Raw genomic sequence first — 20,822 nt, 5'->3', positions numbered from 1 at the left:
CTCGCTCCTTGCTGAGATGCTGTGGCAGAATTTCATTTTCACTACATGGTGCATGTATTTTTTCCCTCATAAATGAAAGGATTGTAGGTTAGATTATCAGAAGAAACAAGACCTTCCTTTTTCGTTCTTGTTTGTCTTGCTATCTCTTCCGTGGCCTTTGGCAGCAAGACAGCACTTGTGTTTATATGTATCCATGACATATATTTAAAGACTTGGTACTTCATATGTTGGATTTCTTCCTCCCCTTTGTGCAAACTTCTGTGATTGCCATTCTTTTTCAACAAAGAAGAGAGAATGTTTCAAAAAGAGATTGTTTTTTCAGAAGTTTCCACCCAGCATTGGTATGGAATTAAAAAAAAAATCTGAAGGAATGCTTGGTCTTCTGGAGATACTGACTGGGAAAATAAACATTTGTTTGCCCCAAATGTTTTGGGGTGGGAGAAAATAACTACATAGACAGGGAAGTTTGGAGTTTGCAAGGTCAGAGACTGCTCCACAGGAACAGACCAGTTTCTGGGGATTTCATTATGGTGACACTGATATGTGGCTCAGGTTCCTTATTCCAAAACAGTCTTGCTTAGTGAGCTTTTCTCTTCACACAAATGTTTACAACATGAGGCTTCAAACAGAAGCAATTGCTCATGTTTGAGAAACACAGAAAAGTGAATATTACTGTAGGAAAAGAAGGGATTGGGAATTTAAGCAGGGAGATAGTAATTACCCATGGGTGAGAATTTGTTTCTCTGTTGCATTCCTATCGCACTGCCAGTTGAAGTTAAATGATACTTGATGTGGCTATAACGTAATACCCAAATATTCCTCTATAATTTTATATGCAAATTCATTGTTGTAAATTAGAAATGGACTGGTTATTTATCCAGTCTTTTCTCAGAGTCCTCCATGATACCAAATTACAGCCTTATTACAGGAAAGCCTGATAAGAAATCATAGATTTCAATCTTTTTCCTCCTTAACTGTAAATTTACTACACTGAGAGGTTCCATTTTGTGGCTACAAAGTTTGAGTGGTGACTGTGACCCCATCCTACTTCTGAATGAGCACAAACTGTCAGATTTTCTGAGTGGCATGGAGTCTTTGTCAGATGTTAGAAGGCTTGAATCTTAGCAGGAAGGTAATTTAGAATTAATAGCACTGGACTATGTAGGTTTTCCAAGAAGCAGTGGATACACAGTGCTGCTGAGCTGGTAACAAGAGGTTTTGTAGGTGATGTTATGTAGAAACATGTTTTGGAGATGTGACTGTGAGCTGTTGTGCCATTTGTTGCTGTTAGTCCTGGGAAATACCACTTGCCTGCAGAATGATGTGTCTGAGGTGAATGTTTTGAATCTTTGGCTTATATATGGTTTGGGGAAAAAACTGTCATGCTCTCTCCTGTTTGTAAGCAGTAGCAAGACTAGTGATTCTCAGAGCTGTAATGAAATATTGGAGGAAAAAGAACAGTAGGTTTGTGGTTGGTATAAAATTTTGAATGTTGGAGCGGCAGGAAGTGAAGGATAGAAATGTGAGCACTGTGTGGACTCATCTGAGCTGGTTTTATGGTAGTTAGGGTAAGTGTTACTTAGAAATGATCTTTCAGTCTGTGAATTTCACAGTCTGGTTTTTTTTCCCCCCCCGTAGTTATATATAGCAAGAATACTGTATTCATCAAAACACAAAAAACTACGGTGCTTACATATGCTTAAAAGGTCTTTCATAGCCCTTCAGACCTCATTGGCAAGAGGGAAATCTGTAACATGAGCTGTTCTTGAGAATCTTGGTTGTTAGTAATGCGGCACGAGTGTTTAATTTGCTGGAGAACGTTTAGTGGTTCAGCAAACCAAGAAGGTAACAAATCTTTGTGGACGTCATAAATGGAAAATGCCACAAATGGAAAGTGTAGTGGTTTTGGCAGCATATACAATAACGCTTCTTCCCTTTATATCTTTTCACTTAATGTAAGGTCGTCTGTATTTTTTTAAGTGAAAATTTCATTTTGTCCTGGGGTAATACTGAGGGGACAGGGATGGGCAGTTGGCCTCTGTTCCCAAGTAATGTTCCTTTGCAGGTCTCAACTAAATTCCCCATCGGCTGGGATTCCCAAATACTGTTGGGTCAGCCACGATAGCTGCCTTGCATCTGCTCCTCTGCTATCTTGGGAGCCAGGCTTATTTGGATTTCTCTCATTATCTGCACAGGGAGGTCGTTAAGGGGAATGTTTTTTGCATACTTCGGAATCTGTGCTAACGCAGTGCTGTGGGTCTTTTATTCCAGTGATGTTTTTGATTATAGTTGTTTGTGCTAATGGTTTTGAGGTAACTGTGCTCTGGCCATATCTTGAGACACTCACGTTTGGAATGGTGCAGGACATTTGTTTTGTCATTTGAAGTGACCAATACTACTTGGCTGTAGCTTTGTTTATATTTGTTTGGCTGGGCTAGACACCGCTCCTCTGCTTCCCAAGTTTTGTCAGAATTATGCCATTAACCACAGCAGGATCATTACTCATTCCTGCTGATGCAGTTCTTTGAGTGGGGTTTCAAATACGTGACTGAATCGCTAATGTTCGTTTCAAAAGGAATGAGGAGGGTGAGTTCCATTGGGAAACGTGTTCTGGATGCACGTTGTGGTGTTGCTCGTAGGGTTTGCTATGAAGGGAGAACTTGGGAATCCATATTCTCTTCTTGAAAGAGTCTAAAAATTGAACCTGTTGGTACTACCACAGTCAGGCATTTGAGGAGAGGAAACAGGGATGTTATAAAAGCATTATCCATATGCAGAAAGGTTAATGTAATTAAAATAAAGAGTTAGAAGACAACTCCTCAAACCAGGCTTAGCTATATTATGCTGAACTATTTGAAGCACGGTCATATAAAAATGAATTTCAAAGGTTATTTACAACAAAGATAGCAGTTTTTAGAGGTGGAGGGTTAGTTACTGCTTTGAACTTTCAAAACTGCTCACAAAAATACCCTGTACAGTTACATAATAGGCATGGTTTGGGGAAAGATGTGTTTGGAGGATCTGTGGGCGGCATGATTGTGTTATTAAATCTGTTACGGTAGGACCCTTTTGTGCTAAGCACTGTGTAAATGCGTAACAAAAAACTCAGTCACAGTATTATTCACTACTATAATAAATTAAAGTTCATTATAAAGCTGTAATGAAGGCTGATGTATGTTGAAAGAAAATTTTCCTGTTTTGTGCCGCAATGTTCTGGCTGATTCCTGTGCTCGGTTTGTGACCTGTGCAATGTACCTGATATTCAGCAGGAAGACTTTTTACAATCTTTTGCCTTTTGAACGGATTGAGAGAGTGATTCATATTTTGCATCTCAAACAGCAAATGAACTTGGGGCTTTTTTTTTTTCCCCCATTTATTCAACTTTAAAACTGTGATAGATATCTGTAGCATCTGCAGTTGCCTTGGGGATCAAAGCTGTGCTCTTCAGGTAGATCTGCTCCCAGGAGGGTGTTGCCTTGCAGTATCAGGTCATTTCAGGAGTGGAGAAAGTTCTTGGGTGAAAATGAAAGTTTGACATTTGAGGGAACACTGTTTCAGCATTGCTACAATATCCTGTTAAGAAGAGAAAATGTGGATTGAACACTGAGCTTTGGAGCTGCTGGGAGTGGGGAAGAGTTTGCATGGGGCTTTTGAAATGGGAATATGCTGTGATAAATAATTTCCTAGTTTAAAAACACTTTTATTTCCGAAATCCAAATACAGCTGTATTAGATGAAGCTGTGAATGGAACATGAGACTGAGAGTCAGGAACTGCTAATTTTGATTCTGTCTCTGAGACTGATTAAATCGGTGAATTTGGTAAATGAATGATGGTCAGGTGCTCTCTGCAGACAGTGCTGCATGAGCGGCAGGTTCAGTGAGCACTGGAAAACTTTGTGACATGTTTTTGCATTTAAACTCCTGAAATATATTTGTAAATATAATGATACGTGTCCTGTGTTGAAATGATGCTTGGGAATCTTCTCTGACTCCCCTTTGCATTCCTTGGGAACATAGTTTGGCACTTGCTTGGCATTTTGAAAATGAGGTGACACGTTTAGTCACATCGACACAGATGTGACTATATCATAGAGCAGACATTTCTCAGAGAGGACTTCTGGCACTACCTTGTGACTCAGTGGAGAATAGTATTGGGAATTGCAGGACTCGGTAAGTCCCTAAGATGTGTGGTGGTGTTCAGTTTTTGGTCAAAATTATTGCTAAACACTAGCGCAGAGACAGGAACAAGGCTGTATTTTGTTATTCAAGTGTTGAGAAAAGAGGTTCTGCCACAAATGAGCTATAGTTTAGAAAGCTGTGGATTGTGATGTTTAAACCAGCTTTTAGAATATGGATATTGTTCTGCAAAGTGTGTTTGAGTTTTGAGTCCACTAGGTTGGTGCTGCTTCATGGAAAGCTTGCTGGTCGTGCAGTGCTGATTCTTCCCTTTGTTTTTCTCTGGCAAATTTCATTAAGAGAAGCAAAGATTAAATTACTTTTCTAATGCATTTTTTTAAAGTAAGTGATTGGTGATGTTGTTATGGGGGTAAAACGGTAACCGTGGGACAATATTTCAATTGAAATGCCCTCATCTTGGGTAAGTGTGAGAAACTCTATTCTCAAAAAGCAGTGTGAACATAGAGGTATATGGAATACAAACTGCTGTTGTTAACCAGTTATTATGAAAGATTGTTTAAGTAAAGATTTTCTATGAAGGAGCCAAAAACTTTAGGTGGGGCAGAAGCACCACCTATTATTATGTTACCTGGTGCTTACTATGACATACTTCTCATGTCACTTGGTTATTGCTTGCCAGATTTTAATTATTTGGGTTGAAATTTCCCATGGTAGGTGTCTTTCATAGTCTGACTTTTTGGGTGCTGTGGAGGAGAGGAAGGTTTTGCCAAGATGATTCCATCTTTTCTAGAAATTGGGCAAAATATTTTCTTCTTGTGTTCATGATAAATTAGAAAAGAAATAATCTAATCACCTACAGTGCTGCTTTGTGAAAAATTGAGTTGCGTTATTGTATAGTGTTTCTGCCAAGGATGTACTTGTGATCAACCTTGTGAAAATCCTCTCAGGGTTGGTCAAATCAGCATTAAGTACAAATGTAGAAGATAATCCCTGCAATGAATATGCTTCAGCCTCAGCTAAACAGGATTTCTCTGTAATTTGAAGGCTAGGGCTCCTGCGTTCCTCCCTGGTGTGATTTTGGATAAAAACAAGAGCACAGAAAATTCTCTTTCTGTTCTTCTGATACCAAGATCCTTTTTCCTCCCAGCTCTACCTTCCTGCAGCACAGAGGAAGCAGCGACTGGATTTAAACAGAAGGTGCAAAATGCAGATTTTTGCAGAATTATGTACAATAAATGTAGAGATGGGGGTGGTTGAATGAGGAGAAGGAGATTGAAAAATATTAGTATTCGAAAGAAATAGAAGGGAGGCTGTGCAGTGTACATATGATTTATTTTATAATGCTAATACAGTTGGAATGTTGGAATGTTGGAATGTTGAAAAATGTTGGAATACAGTTTTGCTATCTGCATAAATTAGAAAGTGTTTCTGAAATGGAGTAGGGAATAGCAAAAAAGGAGAAGGCAAATCCTACTTAAGCCCCATCTTTGCTACACTTCATTTTCTGTATTTCTAATGATTTTCCCATGTTGTGATGTAGAGAAATGCTGGATACTCCTAAGTCACTCTGCAGACACTGGGTGCTCTGCGTTGGTCTTGTTAAAGGGCTGTAGAGTACAGGCAGAGCATAATGGGGAAAAATCACTTCTAGGTCTCTTAATGTGAATATAAGAAGTTTATGGAAACTTTGGCCTTGTGTGTTCTTAATTCTTTGAAAATGGGAATGTTGTCAGAATGATAAAGATATTTTCTTAAATCTTGTAAAGTGGTCTGTCACAGTATTGTAGACATCATTGAAGAGTTAGTGAAAACATTCAAATGCTGTCTTTACAACAAGATTTGAGTAACACACAGTAAATAAGGCCTCAAGCCCTGTGCTGAAGTATTTCACTGGATGTCCGTTAAGCAGCAGCCTTTGTTCTGCCTGCTCATTCCGCCAGGTAGCCCTTGGAAAATGTACTCTGTGACTAGCGCAGTTAAAGGCAATATCATAGTAATGCAGACACACAGAAGGCCAACATAAGCTTGTACAGATGCTTTTGTCCTCACACAACCTCAGATTATCGAACTTTACAAGCTAGTATTTGTTCTGTGAAGTTAATGAATGCAATATGTATGTATATATTTGCTTTGTGTAACCAGGAACCTTGTATCTGTTGGCTGTGGATGGTTTTCAGACAACACCAGCACACATCATGTAGATGCTGTGCTTTGACTTGCCAGGTATTTTGCTTAGTTCCGTCAGGACAGGTGATGTTTTCAGACATCTGTGTGAAAAAGGATCATTTTAAAGGCAGGATGTGAAGGTATTAGGGATGTGGTGGATGAGGTGGTTGCAAGTGCTGAGGCCATGAGTTATTTCTAGATTTTGAGCCAAAGATAGCCAGTCTGTCCATGTCTGAGTGTTGCTGCTGCTGGCTACACAGATTGTCGTTTTGCTGCTATTTCCAAAATGAAAATAAAACAGATTAGTAAAGGTAATAAAGTGTTAATAATCACCTAGTAGTCTGTACTGAAGTCATAACTGGCATGCAAAAAAATGTAACTTGTTACTGTCTGTGATGTATGTAAAGTGGTTTAAAGCTTGCAGAGGAACCAGATGCAGAAGGCATTTGCTCTTAATCTTAGTTGCCTCTGTCGTTATGTGAATGATAAACCACCCACGGCTCTTGTTTCCTTTTCAAGAAACGTGGTTGTGTTTATTCTATACTTTTAAGTTCACAGGAGCAGACTCAAAGCTCCATTTATGTGGCCAGAGATCACTTGTCCTCCTAATTTATGGTGCTGTCTTTGATTTTTCAATGTAAAAGGATAGTCTAAGCATTTAGTGGTCGAGGGCCTCATGAACCTCTTCTCTCCCCTTTTTCCCTTCCCCAAACAGGCATATCATGTTCCTCAGAGGCATTGGAGCAGGATTCTTGCTGCTGTTATGGTATAGAATAAAACCTTGAAGTGTGCTTGCCTCATTCTGAATGCTCCATTTCAGATTTAATATCATTTTTGGAATTGAAAGTAGGGTCATTTTGCCTGGAGTTGTACAACATTAGCCAAAGTAATTCAGTTATTTCAGAAAACTGATTAGATTGTCCTCTCTCAAGGGTGAAGGCTTTTGTATTTGCTCTGTAAGGTGTGCAATGCATTTCTGAGAACTCCTTAGCTGCTATTACGGACTTCAGCCATAATTGCAATAAATGAGTGTGTAAGATCTTTGCTGTTATATTTTTCTTGAAAGAAAAAAAGCTAAAAGCACCTTTCATATAATTCTTTTTTGCACCCTGTGTATGAAAGATGCACCATCCTTTTCCTCTCTGTTACATTGGTACAGTGCACTATCATGATCTACTCTCATTTTATTAAATGATTTTTTAGACTGGGATTATTTATGATGTGTATGTCATGACATTAGGACAGCACATTTTTTTTCCTGTATGTGTCTGTAAGTCACTTCTGTATTTTGCGCAGCTCTATTTTATTCCATCCTGGAGGCTTGAATAAAGTAGTTTTGGGTTTTTATTTTATTTTTTCATCTCAAGGCAAAGATGGGGTTATTTTACCACAATAGGTAAGGAAAATAAATGGATATTTAATTTTATTTTACTGATATAAAGGTATTTTAGTGCTATTTGGTAATAATACGAAACCAATTGACATCTAGAGATGGAAGCATGCCTTAAGATGGGATCAGAAGAGATGCCAGAGCAACTCTATAATATGATTCAACAGTGGACAGATGTACTATTTCTTATTTTAGTGTGTGGACTGGCAAATGTGGTTTGTTTGCAGAGTTTTGATAGTAGAATTTCAGTGGCCCCTGATTTTTAACTATAATGTTGGCATGTTCACAGTAGCTAACTTTTTTATTGTGTCATATATTCAAGATAGTAATTCAGATTAAAACCCAGATCTTTCCATACCTGTATAAACTAAAGTATCTTGTCACTTTTTGCTTGATAATTTTGAGTGAGAGGGAAACTATTAATCGCAGGGATTGTAGCCATATCAACTTTGTGACTTCTCAAATATTACTTGTTTACATTATGGAAATAACAAATTTTTGAGCCCTTAATGTGTGAATTGCTTACATCTCAGTTTACCAGTAATAACTTTGTGAAAGGGATGGGATGTGTACTGCTTCGGTCTGTAGTCTAAAAACTTTGGAAACTCTGCTTTAGTGAAACCTGGAGACTGTTGGATGGATCATGGAGCAGTTAAGCTGATGAATGCAGCCTATGGCATTGACTGTTACGGGCAAGAAAAATAAATAAGACTTTCCTTTCACTGGTGAATGATGCTTTGCTACAGCTCTTGATGGTAAATAGCAGCACATGGCAGTAATTGATAGGTAACTGATGTCTTGGTATCAGTAAGAGGCTGAGTTATAACTTAACCTTTTCCTGGGTCTGTTATCTGTCTTGTTACACATTTTTCATGAAACCTGCAGCATCTTTGAGACCCTTCAGACTTCTGGGAAATTCAGTTCCAATTGACTTGAAGCTCAGACCTTACTGAGGAAGGACAGAGCAACCAGCCTCGTAAATAAATCCAGTAGGTCTCTTACTGCTCTTAAAAGGAATTGCTGGGAAGTTCTGATAAACCAGCTGTATTTTCTTGAGTATTGCCTGAATTTATTACGTTTAAAACTTCTGTCCAGTTTGGTGGCCAGTCTGTGAGATGGGCTGAAAAATCCCAAAGGGTTGGGAAACAGAGTGCTTGCATTTCTGTAGAGAGGGGCAGGATGAGTGGAATTCCTGCCCTGCTCTCAGAGCCTGCACCAGCTTGGCCGCAATAGGCAATGGAAGGGCAAATCCATCTCCTCCTTTCCCGCAGGACAGCAGGCTGCTAACAGGAGGACATGGCTGAATGGCTTTGGCAAGGAATATTTTGTGCTTATTTCTCTCAGCAGAACTGTTTGAAGGGTTATGGATTGTAATGGGAGGCAGCTGGAGAGGCTCTTCCCCTGCACGTTCCCCATGGCAATGGGTCTCATTCATTTGCTTTACTCTGCGATTCCCAGGATGTGGCTCTTGAAGTAAATTCAATTGACAGTAAATCCCTACCAGTCTCACTGTAGGACTGCAAGTTGAACATCATTGCTTTAGCATAAATCTTTACAAGAGATGTTAATGTTTGGTTAAAATATGCAAATATTTACTGACTTGTCTACTGTTTGTCAGCTTGGCATGCGAGACCTTGGATCTGATCCTTCTGTCTTGGCAGACATTGGGAATTTTGCCAGTAACATTAATAGGAACAGCATTGTGCCCTCTAATCTGTTTGTTTATGAAGTACAGCGAGAGTTATCTGGCTAGATGCTTTACAGTGAATTGAAAAAGCATCTGTTTGAAATTTTTTTAGGAACCATCACATGCTTTAACTTACCATTATCTTAGTGCATGGACCCTTTGATTCCATAAAACACATCAGTAAGCTGTGGAGCATGGAAGTGCACAGTCATGAGTAAAACTGCCGTGAAACACTAGAATTTTAGTTCATGATGTTCTCTCCTCCTACATAGATTTTAATTTGAAGTTGGACTCATCAGACTGTGGAGTAGCTCTTCAGAGCCTCCTGTGCACTAAGCAGGCGTAGTGTTTACTTGGAAATAAATGACTGTGTAGATCACGTTGTTTATCACTCTTCCTCCTCAAGCTGTCTCTTCTGCCTTTCCCAGCCCCCTCTGCACTTCTGGAGGGGAAATGTGCAGCTTTATTTGGAGATTAAATTTTAGTTACTCTTTTTGTGTTTGTTTACAAAAGCCCTTTGGCAAGAAGGTGGAATACTCATTAGGATATTGAGCCTGAAAATCATTAGTTGTAGGGGGGGAAAAATTGTCATGCTTAGTTGTAAAAACCACCGAGGTTTAAGTAACACCAGTTGGAACTAACCAGGTCTTTGAAACAATATTTTGTGGAAGATAAGCTGAATACAACTTGGTCTTCAAAGAAATGCAAGTTCAGTAAGTTCTCTTCTGCTTAAGGGTAGAAGTTTTTTGAGGTACAAAGTATGATGCCAGATTATATATTTATATATATAATTTCTTAGGGAAGTTCCCCTATTTCAGATATGCAACTTTAGCTAGTGGGAATATGCCTGTTTACTGGTTCTTCAATATTTTGAAGATATATTAAACTTCACTATAGGATAAGTTATTTCTCAAAATTGAATTTTGAACTCTTTTGGCATGTGGTCTTCCAGGTCTCTTTGAGAAAATGAATAATCATGATGTTTGTCCTGTTACATGTTTAGTATTTTAATTTCAGTTTTGCAGACAGAAGTGAAGCTCATAAGTAATTTACTCCGTTTTGCAAAGAGAGTTGGGAGTATAGCACAGACCTTGTGACACTTCAGCTTTCATTTCTAATCTGTAATTCTACTCTTAGACTGAATGTAGAAATTCCAATTTTATTCTTGAAATCTTGGAAATAAAGATTTGTAGAACTGAAAATAAATTTCTTTTAACAAGTGCCTTCATGCCTTGGCTGTTAATGATTCTGTGAATACTTTAAGATTGGAAACGGCCTTGAAGGTTGAGTCCAACCTTTGACAAAATACCACTGTGCCAACTAAACCACATTGTGAAGTGCACTTGTTTTTGAGCACTTCCAGGGATGGTGACTCCATCGCTTCCTGGGTAGCCCATTCCAATGCTTAGCCACTCTTCCAGTGAAGGAATTTTTCCTCAGATCCAACCTAAACCTCTCTTGGTGCAGCTTGAGGCCATTTTCACTTGTCCTGTCACTTGTTCTCAGGGAGCACAGCCAGACTCCCACCTGGCCACAACCTCCTTTCAGACAATTGCAGGGATTGAGAAGGTCCCCCCTTAGCCTCCTTTTCTCCAGGCTGAGCCCCAACAACTCCCTCAGCTGCTCCTGATCACAGTGGTGCTCTAGACCCTTCCCCAGCTCTGTTCCCCTCTCTGGGCTCAAATGAGCCCCTCAGTGCCCTTCTTGAGGGGAGGAGCCCAGAACTGGACGCTGGACTTGTGGTGAGGCATCAGCAGTGCCCAGCGGAGGGGCAGTCACTTTTCCTGGTCCTGCTGGGACTTAGGAACTGCTCTGAATGATTTTAAATGTAGGCAAGTCAGGTACTTCAACAGACTAGATTTTAAGAAATGGTGGTTGTAATTCATGTTCACAAGTTTCAGTTGCTGATATAGGGCACCAAAACTAGGAACAATGGTTTCTGAAGTCAGCAGGAAAGGTCAGGTGTCTCCAAGGAACAGTCTAGAGCACCTGGATTGGAATCTGAAGTAAATGGCACAAAGACCTAATAAATGTCCGTATTTGAGTTTGCATGTATGGCCATAGGTGGGATTGAAATGAAATGAGAGCCTGAGTGCATAATTTTCCACATGTTGTCCACGTACTGGTTTTGTTTGTTATAATTTGATTTTTTCCAAACAAATTACACTGCAGTGGCTCCATATCTATCACTGTGTCCCATACACCATGATTTTGGTGGGTTTTTTACACCCTGAAATATCATCAGTGTGACTCAGTTATCCAACAGCTTGGTCCTTACTGCTCTTGCTTCCACTTAATTCACGGATTTTGCTCAGGGTCAGTTATGTCCTCTGAGGGACTCTGGTGTCTTCAAATTGACCAAAGAAATTGTGTGGCCACTTCTGGGTGTGTAAAATCCAGCTTCTCAAACAGAAGAGTTCTATATTTATCCAACCAGTCAGCGTAAGGCAAATGATAAGGAACATCTTTGTCTTTTATGTGGTGCCGTGCTGGAGGAGAAGGGCTTTCAAATGCCTGTCAGCTGCACTGGCCAGGTCACTTAGGATGGAATCTGTGTTTAGTCAGCTCTTTGAGAATAAACACACAGAAGCTCTGCTCAGTCTTTTGGTCAAAGGAATTTTGGTTATATGTCAGCCAGGAAGTGAGGAAATCAAAAGTACAGCAGAGTTCATGGAGTCCTCTATTTTCAGTCCCTTAGGAGGAAAACAATATACATGAGAAAAACATCAATTAACTGTTGTATCACTGTGGAAGCAGATCCTAGATTTGTGAAATACACAGTGGTCTAAAATGGTAGTGAAGTGGAAACTAGTGTGATTTTTAGTTGCATCTAGAAAGGGTCCTTGCTTACACAGCCTAAGAATACCTAACATTTATGTAGTTGAAAATATGTGCTTAAGTGATCCAGCAGAATCTTTAATAGAATTACCTCATTAATGAATTTACTCATATGGAAATGCAAAATCTACTTGCCTGTTCCTATTCTGTTTGAAAATGCAGACACATTTTTAGCAGAAGAAAAAAAATGTGGATGAATGAGGTAATATTTTACAAGGCTGTTATTAAGAAAGAGACACGTCACAGATTTGTACCTGGATAACTGTGAAGTAGTCATGCTTACGTTATTTCATTTTGGAGAAGATTTTTTTTTAGTTGTATATGAGAAATTTTTATATCAGTATTGTAAAAGGGAAGCTAGTTTATGTCTTGAAAAATCAATATTCCTTTATATAATTATTTTGATACTGAATGGAAATTTAGAATAGAAGGGAAAACATAGAACACTATGTTGTACAATATATTAAAAGACTTGTTTACATTTCTCCTGAATATTGGCTTAGGCATGTGTTAATGGGAAAAGTGGGGTCATGGATTATTTTTCATATGGGGAAAGTGCATTTATTTGACTTCCAGATAAATTCTTGAAGTTACTTTACCTTTGGTTGAAAATCTGAAAATACCAAGTATAAAGGAAGCTTTTAACAGTGAATTTTTAAAGTGGACTAAAAATAGTTACTTGAGAGAATTGTAATAGTTGATCTGTAATCAGAAATATTGACAATATGCTGCTTGCTAAAAGCAAAAATGAGAACTGTTAGTTTTTTTCCTCTTTCAGTTATCAGAACCCGTTTTTATGAAGTCTGCTTTAAAGTACAGTGTCTCTAGGGATGTGAATCATGGATTTAAATATTATGTCAATGAAGGGAGAATGTAGACAGAGATTACAAAAGTGCTTTGCTCTTCTGTTGGTGGTTCAGATGTAGATAACCATTTGTCTTAGTTTATTGGCAGATAATGTCTGTCTGTATACAGATTTCTATTATAACTATCTCAATCCCCTCAAATATTTACTTTAAAATTATTTATGAAGTTCTGCACAAAGGTGTTGGTGTGGCAGGGGTATCTAGACTTTCTCAGCTTTAAATGTAGCTAAACCAGCAGGAGGAGTACACAAGCGTTTGGTTTGCTGTTGACCCCCTGGTCTTTCCTATCCTTCCCTGTCCCTCCCTGTTGTCCTTTCCCCGGAGGAAGCACCTCCTCCTCCCGAGTGTAGGTGAGAAGTACTTGGAAGAGAAGGTGTCGTGGAGTCCATGGCTGCAGGCTCAAGAGACAGCACTTAGGGGATGAGTTGTGTTCCTTCCAAAGCAAAGGTTGTGTTGCCACTGAAGACCCAAAAGCCACTGCTTAAATCCATGCTGACTTTAAAATTTGAAACCCCTACTTACATTCTTAAAATCAATCGTGGGCTTTATGTACCTTCTTGAATTAGAATCAAAACTAAGAGCTGGGAGCAATGGAGAAAAGCCTGGGAAGAAATTAGTTAGTGAGAAGCTTGGTTTAGGAAATGTGACTGGCATAGCACAAGGGGGATGTGATACAGCACCTTGAGATGGGAATGGAAGTTGGTTGGCAAGTTTTCAGTGCCATTCCACAGCTAACCAACATTTTATCGTCCCCTCTGCCCCCACTCTAGGATTTCTGTCCCTGAGTCATGGCAGACAGAAGACCAGAGAAGGCATGTGAACAAGCATGTGAATCCCTTAAGCAGCAGGATTATGAAGTGGCAGTGAAGCATTGCACAGAGGCTCTCCTTTCCCTCAGCCAGTACCCCCCAGCTCATCTCCTGGAGCCCTGCCAGGCAGAAATCGACCGCATCAAAATCGAGACTCTTCTGTATAGAATTGCTTCCTTTTTACAACTTGTGAGTGTGACTCTTTATAGTATCTAGTGAACTGGAAAGAAAAGTCAAATATCTTGTATTGTCAAGATTTAAATACAACTCAGAATTTTTGGCATGTTGCTCTGCCCACAGAATCCCTCTTGCTATGATGTGTCTTGTAGCTCTCCCTGATCTGTTTATTTTTCAGGATTGGAACCTCTTACTTTGGGTCTCAATCACAGTTTTCTAAACAAATAAGGAAAAATACTTCAAACATTATTAAAAAAAAAAATATATATATATATTCCTGGAAGGCAAAATAGCTAAGTTTAGGGTACATATGCTGAATTACATACCAAATTACCTTATCTTTAAAGAGCACGAAGTTAAAGTTTCCACAAATAAAAACACTCAAAAAATGAAGTTAAGAAATGCCAGAATCTAGGTAACTGGTTTATACCTGCTTTAGCTCCATTTGCGTATGCCTAAAATTAGTTTTTTAATGCTTAATCCCAGCTTTCCAGGGCTAGACTAGCGCATATCTGGTGAAAGATGTAACTTTTAGACTCAGGCAAATATTTAGTGGAAAGGTGAAAACGGGTCTTGTAAGGGTTTGTAAATGCAAAACAAGAAGCATAACCCTGAATTATAGGTGACCCCATTGCCAAAGTTGTGTCCTTTCTTTAAAGCATCAGAGCTACAGTTTCTTAAGGGAAAGGACATTACAGTGCTTAAGAATAAGCCTACAACCTGCATTTTCTTACCTTTCTGTAATGCTATTACAGATTTACAGGGGCCTTATCCACTCCAAATCTTTATGTATTGAGTAGGAGCTGTTTCATCCCAGGTGGAAAAAGTTTGGCCAAGTCACAAGACCTTGCTGGGCAGCTTTAAGACAAATCTTGCCCATCTGATGAGGGAGTGTTTTTAAGCATCCTTTAAATAAATAGCTGGATTGGACTATTCAGTGTGCAAAACAAGAATTGGGAAACCTCTTAAATGAAGAAGTGACCTATCTTATGGCTCCTCAGGGGAAGAGATTCACAAATAACTGAGGTTGGTTTTTCTAATAGAAGTTGTGTTACTGCAGACTTGACCTCTCAAAATTATTTCCATAAGCAAATATGCACATTGGTGCTTGGAGTATTTAATACATTTCTGATGCCATTCTTTGAAAATCCTCTGAGGCACCTATCTGGATGTTCATCATAGTGCTATTATTGCAGTAAGTCTGCAGGGAGTTTGGAAAAAGACTTGAAATCAAAACTTTCCTATTAAAGACTTGAATTATATAGATATGTAAAGTCTTAAAAGTAAAAGAGGAAAACAATCCAAACTTTCCTTCTTGTTTTCTAGACAAAATAATCTTCAAAATCACTTCTGAAAAGGCAGAATAAAATAATGCGCGTATCTTAAAATTTCAACAGATCCATAGTAGTGCAAGATTAAAAACCACACAGTGTCTAGAAAGTTTTCTGTTTTTTTCCTAGGTGTTGTATAAAACATACACCTTTGCACATTCAGGCTCTTCTTTTAAAATGTCTCCGTGCTGAGAATTGGAGAAAAAGTCAGCATTTTAGGAATTAACTGAGAATTTGAGAAAGAGTCAGCATTCTAAGAATTAATTATATTATAATTGACATGTGACTTATGTTCTTTACATGTTCCACCCAGGAAAAGACAAGGTAATGGTTTCTAAAAAGTTTTAGCATGTAGTTGTTTATGCTAACTGGAATAATGCCATTTTTAAACTTTTCATGTTTTACCTTTCAGAAAAAGTATGGGCAAGCAGATGAAGACTGTAGGCATGGTATGCTTATTTCTTTTTTTATTAAATAGTGTTATGAATTGCAGTCAGTTGTCTGAATTTTTAAAACTGATGCCCAGATTTGTTAGTTTCCTAACAGGGTTTTTTTTCCTATTTAAAATTATGTATCTGCTTTATAATACTTTTTCTGCTTTTTTTTTTTTTTTTTTTTTTCCTTAAAGAGAGATCTCACTATTTTTCAGCTCTTGCTCTCTTGTTCCAGGACTCAAATACATGTCTTTGGCACAGTGGTGCTATTTAGCTAATAGTTATTTTAGTGCACAAATGTAGGAAGAGTTGATAATGTCAGGATTCTTATGAATATAAAGACAAAAAGACAGCTGATTGTTCTGCCTTTCTTCCGAGGGACATGGTGGATATTTTGGTTTGCATTTGGGCCTTAGTTCAGAGAAAATCAAGATGATGCACACTTGTTAAAGCTTCCAAATGTACCTATGTCACATTGAAGTTGAGCCTTTCATGTTTCACTGCCTTGTTCAGTTTGGGTATTTTTGAAGGAGTTAACCATCTTTCCTAATCCTCTGTTGTTCATGTATAATGCAAATTATTCAGAATACACTGAGAGCTCACTGAGTTTGGAAAGTGTTGGAACACAGTTTATCAGTTAGATTTGGAAAGAAAAGGTGGGTAGGTCCTACCTTTCGGTTTTAATTCTTTAACTACTCCTGAATGTTAAAGGAAGTTTTTTCAGGTGCAGTTTTGTTACACAGACTGTGATCTACTCTTCTGACATTCCTATGCTAGCCATGATAATCTTTAAATTGTTCCTTTCTGGGTTTGTGGATTTTAAATTGATTTGGGTTTTCTTTAATGTGTTTGTCTTCACTGATAGTCAAGTCATAGTTTGGGGAATTTGTGGGGCTCTGCAGCCTGCTTGTAAAGGTCCATAAAAATTGACGAAGAAAAAGAAACTTGCTTTCTGTAGGTGTAAAATTAAAGTTTAATAACTTACAAAAGTCTGAATGTCGCTTAATAAGTACCATTCTTAAAATAGTCTGAAAGTTTTAAAAAATTTCTTTTACCTTATTGATGTATGCTATAGGGGTGCAATATTCTAACTTCAGAGTTGTCTTTCGTGATGGCAAATAAAAGTGAGAGACATATGGAAAGCCAAATGATGGTTAAAGGAGGTAGGAGGGAGAATGCTGTTTTTAATGAATAGTGTTCTCATTGATGAGCTCTGATGGGTTTGTCATAGGGGACAGGGGTGACATTTATCTGTGGAACTTTTTCTTGGTGTGTGTGTCAGTTATCAGTATCTCAAAGGAACTGTCATGGTAACTGCTTGTCATCTCTCACTGGACAGGCGTAGAAGTGGGTGGAATGGGACCACTGATCTCTTATCTTCTTTTTTAAAATTAAGTAGGAAAAACCAGCCTTTAAATGTAGATTAGTTAACAAAGAAATAGCATCCAGATTAATGTTAATTTCCTTCATTTATGCCAGCATATTCTGCACATATTTTTTTCCAGATCTAAAACTGAGGACATTTTTGAACTTACTAATGCCATATTTATGTATGTATATAAAAATGTTGTGTATGTGTTTATATATATATATACACACATACCATATTTTTATGAATATACGAATGAATGATTTGGTTGTGGTTCTCCATGATGTGTGGTTATCAATTGTAGCCCAGCACCTGACATTTAGAGTATCTGCTATCTGCATTTATGATCCCAGAAGGTCTTAGTTTTAGTTTGATGTTTGAAGTATTGGGAAGAAACAACCTTAGCATGGACTACTTGATACTCACACTCCTTGATGCTCACAGGCTGTTTATAATGGGCAAAGCTTTTTTACAAGACTTGACACATTGCGCAGCTATGATGGTTTTATTTGAACCTGAATGATCAGTGTATTTTGGAATAGCTGGAGAAATACATGTTCTTTATAGTATGCTGCTTGCAGTGTTACAAGGAATTATGATAACTTAAAATCTGTTAAATTATTCCACAAATCTTTCCCAAAAGATACTGGTTAATGTGTTGCAACTTTTTATGTGCAACCTTATGTTTTAGCTTGGTGATATTATGCAGATAGTGGTATGAAATATCATAATTGGAGATTTAATATTTGAGATTAAAATAGCAAACTGTCAGACATGTTAAAGCTATTTTCGGTGCTTCTGCTTCTGATTTGGGAAGTAAGTTCTATTTTTGGCAACGTGGTCAGTACTATCAGAGTGGTGAATTCAGACTAATCTTTGAGGCACTTTATAAGAAAGGATTTAGTTACCATTGCAGTTTGAAGAGATGCTTAGCTGTTTTTGTTTAAATGTTTTGTGGGACTATTTCTTTATTGAGTCTTTAATGCATTTTCTGTTAATGACGTGAACGTCTGTTGAGTGAGAAGTTTTGAATAATTTTTCTAAAATGTAACCCTGAAGTTGTGGTGAATGTGAAATTCCTATTAGCACTAGCAGGGGCTGTTTGCATCTGCATGAGTAGCAGTACAAACACAGATGTTGATGTTGCCTGCAATAACAGTTATTTTATAATTCCTTAATTTTAAACAACTGTCCAGCCTTCTTTTCAATTCACACACTAGGCTTGCTAAGCTTTTTAGTCACTCTGGCATTTCCTTTTCTGGACAGGTAATACATGTGATTAAGTGTTGTTCCAGCTTGTCTGAAGCACGTCTGTATCGTGAAATAAATCCTGTCCCTGCTGGAAGTGTTCAGGAAAGTGTCTGTTTGGCACTGCTCGCTGCTGATCCCGTGCTAGGAGGCATTCAGAAAGTTTTCTGTTACATGGAGCCTGTAAATTTCTGGGCTCAGACAGTCGTTCCTATATGCCACACTTTGCAGCATAAGTGAATGAAAGCCCTTTTAAAGGAGCAGGAATTGCCCATGAGGAGGTTGGCTATTTTTGGAAACGACAGGGCATGCATTTTGTGAGCATGAATGGATCTTCCTGAGCATGTTTGTGTTACTGAGAGGTTGTTGGTTGCTATTTCTTTTTTACTTTTTCTGTGAGAGGAGGTCCTTTGTGTCTGTGTCAGATATTTGAATTTACCCTTCCCATATTTATGTCTATTTTAGCATGCAAACATGACAACCTTTTTTGAGCTCATGTGCAGCATTTATTAGATGGTGGGAGACAAGCTTCAAGTTAATATTAGACAACAGCACATGATACTTAATTTACATCCAAGAAGCCCTGGATTCAACCTGAACCTCAGACTTTGTTCTCTTGTTAAGGCTGAAGGAAAACTGTATGTATGACTTAAATGTTTGGTGTGCTGAGGATAATGGTAGCTGATTTGTGTTGCAGTGCTGGGAGAGGGGCTGGCCAAGGGCGATGGATCTCTTCGGGCAGTGCTCTGCTGCATGCATCTCAAAGGGAAGCTGCAAATTGTGTCTAATGTTCTTTCCAAATCACTGATGGGGGAATCACTGGTAAGTGGGTTTGCTGCAATCTACATGATTTAAAAAAACAGTTTTAAATTTCCTTCTTTTAAAAAATCTGTTTAATAACAAACTTCCAAACATACGTTTCATTGGCAGGTTGCAACAAAAATTATTTGTGTGGAAAAGATAAATATATGGGCACACGTATGTCATCAGGATGCCAGGTTCTTGCATAACCAGTGTTTCAGAGTTGTTAGGATTTTGAAAAGTTTTTTCATTGTTGGCCCGGAATCATCAGGGAATGTAAAATAAATTTGCATATTTGTGTGATTGACGAGAATAATACAAATCTCAAACTTTTGCTTGCTTATTCTAAATTTTACCTGACCCCATTTTGCATGGACTTCTGGAATTCTGTCCATTAAAGCAGAAAAATTATTGATTGGTCTTTCAAATAACTGGCCCATGATAAGTTGTAAGACAGCATAAAAAGCTTTTCAGGAAAAGAACAAAAGCTTTGCATTTCAAGACGAAGGTAGAGGTCTGAGTTCAAAGCTTCTATTTTATCCTTGAACTGTTAAAACTTGTAAAGACGCTTTTAACCCCAGATGTGTAAGTAACTTCTGACTCCTATGTGACTGCTCATATGGGGAAAATTAGGGACATATGTGAGTCTCTAAAAAATAGCGTCTTTTAAATTTCTGTTATCTGGATTAAATAGGAAGTTCATCATCATGAACTGCTGGTCTTAGTAAACAGAAACATGGTCATAGCTTGGTCAGACTGAGGGGAACGTGTCACATCAGAAACTTGCAGGAGAACCTCTTACCCTGAGATTGGATCCTGTCTCCTGTATCTTGGTGCTTAACTGAATCAGTAGGTTGTTTATGAGAGTTCTGTTTGTCTGTCTGGGCTGTATCCTGAATTCCCTTCCCCCCCAGCCACTGGCTATTTTTACATAAAGGGTTTTTTTTCTTTGTTTAGCTGTTTTCTAATGAAAAAATGTTTCATTGAAAAATTCCTGGTGAGGTTGAAGGAAACTTGCCTTCAGGAAAAATTAGTAAAATAGCCTTATTGCAGGGAATGTAGCGTGCCCTTGTTTTGAGCTGCTGTTGTGCAAATAAAGGTACCTTTGTATAGAGTTCCAGAGTGTCATCCTAAAGCAGAGTTTGAGCGGTTTTTACAAGCTTTAGGTTGTTAGACACAGTTGTTTTCAGTAGGAATATTAAAATCAGCAGCTGATTTTCTGACTTGTGCCATTGTTTGTAAGAAGAAGTGAAGCAAAGTTTTGGAATGAATTTATTGAAGAGTTGGAATCCATCCAGTTTCCTCCCCAGTGGCTTAAGAGAATGATTCTTGGTAACATTTTTTGCTCTAATACATTTAAGCTCAACAAGTTCAATTTTCAGCCTTCTGCTGCAAAAGTGAAAAATCATTTTGGAAAAAGCCTGAGTGTGAAGATTGTTAAGTGTGTAAGTTTTCAGCAAAGAATAATTTCTGCTGCTCAGTAGCACAGTCAGAACATGGAGAAATCTAACAAATGTAGGAGCACTTAATTAAATTTCTGCAAGAGATTATAGAAACAAACCCCATAGG

At 38.2% G+C, this 20,822-nt stretch overlaps 1 protein-coding gene across 6 annotated transcripts in view; it reads left to right on the top strand.

The window, feature by feature from the left end:
* Nucleotides 1–20,822, top strand: part of HELZ (helicase with zinc finger) — an 86,319-nt gene that overhangs the window by 3,305 nt on the left and 62,192 nt on the right. For 3 of the 6 annotated variants that reach the window (XM_069032931.1, XM_069032934.1, XM_069032930.1), the window contains exons 2-4: nucleotides 13,855–14,082; nucleotides 15,814–15,850; nucleotides 19,150–19,274. In XM_069032931.1, coding sequence (XP_068889032.1) covers nucleotides 13,873–14,082; nucleotides 15,814–15,850; nucleotides 19,150–19,274 — 372 coding nt within the window. In that variant the 5' untranslated portion in view covers nucleotides 13,855–13,872. Of the gene's footprint in view, nucleotides 1–13,854; nucleotides 14,083–15,672; nucleotides 15,726–15,813; nucleotides 15,851–19,149; nucleotides 19,275–20,822 lie in introns of those variants that run through there. The other 3 variants (XM_069032932.1, XM_069032935.1, XM_069032933.1) reach the window with 3 other exon arrangements.

The sequence above is a fragment of the Aphelocoma coerulescens genome, chromosome 18, assembly GCF_041296385.1.
Source record: "Aphelocoma coerulescens isolate FSJ_1873_10779 chromosome 18, UR_Acoe_1.0, whole genome shotgun sequence".
Classification (NCBI taxonomy): Eukaryota; Metazoa; Chordata; class Aves; order Passeriformes; family Corvidae; genus Aphelocoma; species Aphelocoma coerulescens.
Note: the sequence above shows the minus strand (reverse complement) of the source record. Positions and strands in the feature narration are given on the sequence as shown.